The sequence below is a fragment of the Parasteatoda tepidariorum genome, chromosome 7, assembly GCF_043381705.1.
Source record: "Parasteatoda tepidariorum isolate YZ-2023 chromosome 7, CAS_Ptep_4.0, whole genome shotgun sequence".
Taxonomy (NCBI): Eukaryota; Metazoa; Arthropoda; class Arachnida; order Araneae; family Theridiidae; genus Parasteatoda; species Parasteatoda tepidariorum.
The window spans coordinates 43,097,028-43,102,407 of record NC_092210.1 but is presented as its reverse complement, the minus strand read 5'-3'; the positions used below and the strand labels follow the sequence as shown (position 1 = coordinate 43,102,407).

General features: G+C 29.4%; 1 protein-coding gene across 3 annotated transcripts in view; it reads right to left on the bottom strand.

Moving 5' to 3' along the window:
* Window positions 1–5,140, bottom strand: part of LOC107455883 (uncharacterized protein CG3556) — a 33,799-nt gene extending 28,659 nt beyond the window's left edge. Inside the window, exon 1 of one of the 3 annotated variants that reach the window (XM_016073603.3) lies at window positions 4,936–5,140. In XM_016073603.3, coding sequence (XP_015929089.2) covers window positions 4,936–5,053 — 118 coding nt within the window. In that variant the 5' untranslated portion in view covers window positions 5,054–5,140. The remainder of the gene's footprint in view (window positions 1–4,935) is intronic. The other 2 variants (XM_016073605.3, XM_071183347.1) reach the window with 2 other exon arrangements.
* Between the last annotated feature and the right edge of the window lie 240 nt (window positions 5,141–5,380).

The following is a 5,380-nucleotide window of genomic DNA, read 5'->3' as shown; positions in this document are numbered from 1 at the left end:
TATATATATATATATAATATTCTCATATATATAATATTTTAGCATATATATATATATATTTATAGAGCTTATTCACAAGTAGTTCCCTGATATTGCTGAGATGATCGAGGTTGTAAATAGTACATGTGCAGCAGCGAAGAAGAAGTGGCTAGCAAGCCTTCCCCTGCGAAGTAGTTCTGAATTTATACCAAAAAGAAAAAGTAATCTTTCATAATAAACTACAGAATTTATGTAATTGTTGATGACAATAGTTTGCCAGATATTTGATAATTCAAAACTAGTAACTGTACTAGCTCACTTCTTCATGTTTGATCACAAAACTGCCATTTTTCACTAAATGTTATTTTTTCGCAATTTACCCAAGTTAATTATTAACTAAACAGATCGTCATTGCTTATTAGAATATTAAGCAGAATTTAATAAAACATGATTTCAAATTTATATGACAATTCGTTTTAAGGTTATGGGCATTTCTATGCAGCAGTCACTATTTCAAAAATTAGCGAATTTCGAAAATCTTGAATTTTTTAGAAATAAATCAGTATTGTTTCTTATGAATTTCAATGCTGAATTGAATAAAAATCAGTAGCAAATAAAAACATTAATTGTTTGAAAGTTATATGCATTTTTTTGAATTTCATCATATTTAAACAAATGTTTGTAACAACTAACTATTACTTTTATTATGCTCGGTATTATAAGTTATAAAGGAGATATTATACTCAACTTCTTTTAAAAATATTAATTCAAATCTTTCTCTCTTAGACATTTTCCTCACATAAAATTGCTCACAGCTTTAAAACAAATTCTCCTTATCAGCTTGTAATTAGTTTTATTCGATTGAGTGAAAAACGCACAAAAATTGGTATATAACTTTAAAATTTTAATTTAATAAATAACTTAATAATAAAACGATTGTTGATAACATTGATTAAAAAATATTAGAATAAGTATTTTTTTAAGAAACTATGATGTGATTGGCAATAACACAAGTCTGACCTACTGCACAGATGCTGATTCTTCAGAATCAGCTTCAAAAACTAATAAAAAAGCTATTAGTTTCATGAAGTCTGGCAAAAAGTTTAAAAATATAGACTAGGTTTATTGAGTTTAAAAATTTGTAAGAAAAAAAGAAAGAAAATCTAATTATCAAACTTATAAGTACCATAATGATACCAGATGTATAGGAAAATAAAAAGTGTTAAAATTTCATAATAAAATTGGAATTACATATTTGAATTTCTGTAAATGTTGTTAATGGTAGTACTGTTTTCAGTGTATTTTATTTTGTGGCTGTCGTACCTCTCTTGCTTTTTAGCTACAAGGATTGAATAGAAATGGCAGAAGTGGAAGGCCATTTTTCTGAAAAAGAAAATTAATTTCAGCCAGTTAATTTAAATCATGTGTAAAAAACAATTTCTAATATTTTAAAACCTGCCACTATTACTGTAAATATGACTTTCTTACTAATTCCTATTTCTTTCTTTCCAATACTTCCATGTTTCAACAGGTAGACGGAAACAGTATTTAAAATAATTTTGTTGGTTTGAAAAAAAAATGAAATTTTAGTTTTTAATAAAAGTAATTCGAATTTCAGCTGACTAATTATTTAAATTTGCAGCTTTATAGCTTTAAAAGTTCAAGCACTTTAGACAACTATCGTTTAAATATATGAGTTCCCACAAATAATTTTTCCTAACTGTAGAATTTGGAAGAAGAAGTGTTATTTCAAGATGATTTAATTCAACCTATTAAAATTATGGAAGAATTATGCATTTGAAACTTTCTTTTATAGCATAGCAATAGAAGCAATTACTGTCAAAGATTTAATATTAAAAACTTCAGGTTGATAAATGAAGATCTCTACTAATGAAAAATTGTAATGATATACATTATTCTTCATATAATATGTATAATATCTTTATATGCATGATATTCTTCATACAGTGAAGTTAAAGATTAACAAACTAGTTAGACCGTATAACACCTCACGTTTAGGAATTATTACCTTTATAATTATTAAAAAAAACAGCTTTAGGTTGAGCTACATAAGCCTGAAGTGTAAAATGTCGCATCTTAGGTTGATAATTTAATACTTCTAAAAATACAAAAATATACAATACTTAAAGTTACGAAATAATAACCTAAGGTAGAACAGGGAACATATGACGTTAATAAAAAATAACCTTTCCAAATGTCAAAAAATACGCTTGAGGTTGATTTATAATAACCAGAAGTGTAAAATGGCACACCTTAGGTAGATAAATAAATACCTCAACAACTATATAAATCTATACCTGAGGTTGAAAAATAACAACCTAAAGTAGAACATCGAACACCTCACGTTCATAAAAATCCAACTATTAGCTATCCAACTGTCAAAAAATACACTTGAGGTTGATTTGTAACAACCTAATGTGTAAAACGGCAAACCATAGGTTCATAAATAAATACCACTACAAGCATAAAATTAGATACTTGAGATTGAACATAATACACCTCACGTTAGTAAAAAATTACCTCTCCAACTGTCAAATAATACACCTGATGTAGATTTATAAGAGCCTGAAGTGTTAAATGAAACACCTTAGGTTGTTGAATAAATACTTTCACAAGTGTTAAAAAATATACTCCAGGTTGATAAGTAATAACCTAAGGTTGAAAATGAAACACCTTAATTGTAATAAATATCTACCTCTCCACAGATTCAAAATTAAACACCTCTGGTTGATAAATATATACCTCTGGAGGTATATTTAAGGTATATTTGAGGTTAATTTTGAGGTATTCATTTGCATCCTTTTCAACATCTCAAATAACAACCTCCCTTATACCTTTGAAAAATACCTCATTTATACCTCATTTTTTTCGTAAAGACTCACAATGGATTTAAATCTATCTAATTTTTCAAAAAAATGGGAGCTAAGCAATGCAAGCTCATACAGAGTTTATACTGCTCTCAGTACATTCTTTTAGAATCCTTGTTAAAAATGAAATAAAAAATAGTATGCGGAAGGTGAGAAGAAAAATAACAAAACAAGCTTGATGCTTTGAGGAATCAAGCGGTTAGTAAGAGACTTACTATAGGCAGATTCCATTACTTTTCCAATACTTTTGCACACCCAAAATTGGGTCAGCTATTCAACGACTGTTAAAAAATAAAATAAAATACTTTTGTATTAGCGTTCTCACATCACCTCTGCGCATCATAACGCAAACGTAGAGGAATTCGGTACCTGTATGCCATATTCTTACTGCTTGCCTCCTCAGTGTTTGTGCCGTTTGCGTTTCTAAATGAAAAGTTTTCAACTCCCAATGTCATTTTGCAATGCACGAAGCTAATTGGTAAAGTCGTAAGAATTTTGAAATCAATGATTTTCAGGTTAATTAAAATTCAGCTCACATAAGTTTAGGGTCCACAAAAAGTGTACGAATCGGTTTAAATTTGCTTAGACTTAATGAAATGAGCATTGTATTATTCCAGGGATTCGATTGCAGACCGGATAATTTAGGAGTAAATGATTTATTTTTTAATCAGTCTAAAAACATTTTTATGGGCTCATTGTGTTCAGCCTGTGATAAATAAGGTTGAATGAGCAATGAAAGTCAAAAATTTTTATTACCTTAAAAGTATCTGGTATAATTGCTATAAATCTAAAACGTGTTATGAGGATTTCATATAGATCGTTGAACAGTTCGTTGAATTTTGAGTTTATGACTATTAATGTTCAACTCCGTAGGCTTGTAATTTTGAATTCAATCCAGAAGACAAGGGAACTCCTGGATCAAGTATCGGGGGAAATTTGCCATCTTGGAATACTTTTTGATGGAACTTACCCACATTTGCATTAGATGGAGAGGCAAACCACGAAAACATCCCACGGTTAGTTTGACGGTAAGGAGACTCTAATACATGATCCGTCTACCCATGAGGATGATTTACGTCAGCACTGTAGTCTGTGCGAGCTGGGTGCAGAATTCGTATCAATCAGCAATCGCTGGGATTCGAACCCTGTTCACTTCATTTGAAGGCAACCGCTCTATCCCCTGAGCCACCACGGCTCTTGTTGCGGTGATTAGAAAGTACTGGGTATTTTTCCAATCAACTTTGCACAATACAAAATGGCGGTGACAGTTTACAAAGAATATAGACTTTAAGATTAGCCTATGACATTTTTATCCTCGAAATATTTATTATTTATTATAAAATCACGGATGTGAATCTGTTATCTCGGTACTAGGCAAACTATGAAGCAACTTTGTCACTACTTAGAACAAAGCACTGTATCATGGATGGATTCATAGATATCATGGATTTAGATTCATCATGGCAAAATGTTTTAGAAGAAGAAGAAAAAAATTTTTTTTTTAAATATAATGTAAACGGAGTATTTACCATTAAACTGGGTCTACTTCTTATTATTTTATTAAAAAAAAGTAAGTTTTTATTAACACCATAGTAATCTTCAATCCACATTAAACATTACTAATTTATGTCTATCAACCAACAAAAAATGTGTTTCGATCTACTTGCTTTATAAGACCAAATATTGTAAGGTTATTTTAAGATTTATAAGACCAGACAAGTTAATAAGTCTATATATATAAACAATAGATTTTAGCAGGTGAACAATTATTTTCATTTTTAAATTTTTTTATTACTTATTTGAGAATATTGTTTGTTTTTTCAGGTGAAATAAATATTTTTTCCCTATAATTTTCGGGCTTGAAGGAATATAATGCTGCTAACAAAAAGGCAGAACATCACTTTTTCAGACTAAGTTCATTCCTTTTATAGTAAATTTTTTTCATGTGAAATAAATACTTATAATACTTTTCTAGATTAAAAGAAACGTAATACTTCTTATAATTTCCATATCTCACTGCTTCAATTTTAATCGAAAATATATTTTATAAAATGGGAAATACACTAACCTGTCTTTACACCTGGAATTTGCGCGGAACTGTCGCAGCTTATGATGGTCAAAATAGAAAGTAGATTAATGAGCAGAAATATGATAGACATTCCGTCTGTAACTTTATGTGGCAACATTTCAAATCACTTGGTCGTTAAAAAAAGTTACAGAAAAGTATTTCCGTTCCTTACTCCAACGATTACTTATCTGACACGTGACGTCAATCTAAGACTATACAACTTTTGATAAACATTTCGTTCAAGTCTGTGCTATCGGATATTGTTTCGAGTCAGATAAAAGTAAGAAATCAATGTGAATAGAATCGATTTTGTTGTTTAAAGCAGAATAGCTACATTTAAATATTGAAATGTAACCTTGATAACTTAAAATACCATTTGTTTTACGGATTTTCGAATACCATGAGATTTTTTTATGTCAGTATGCAAGGTTTTAGACCAAAACTG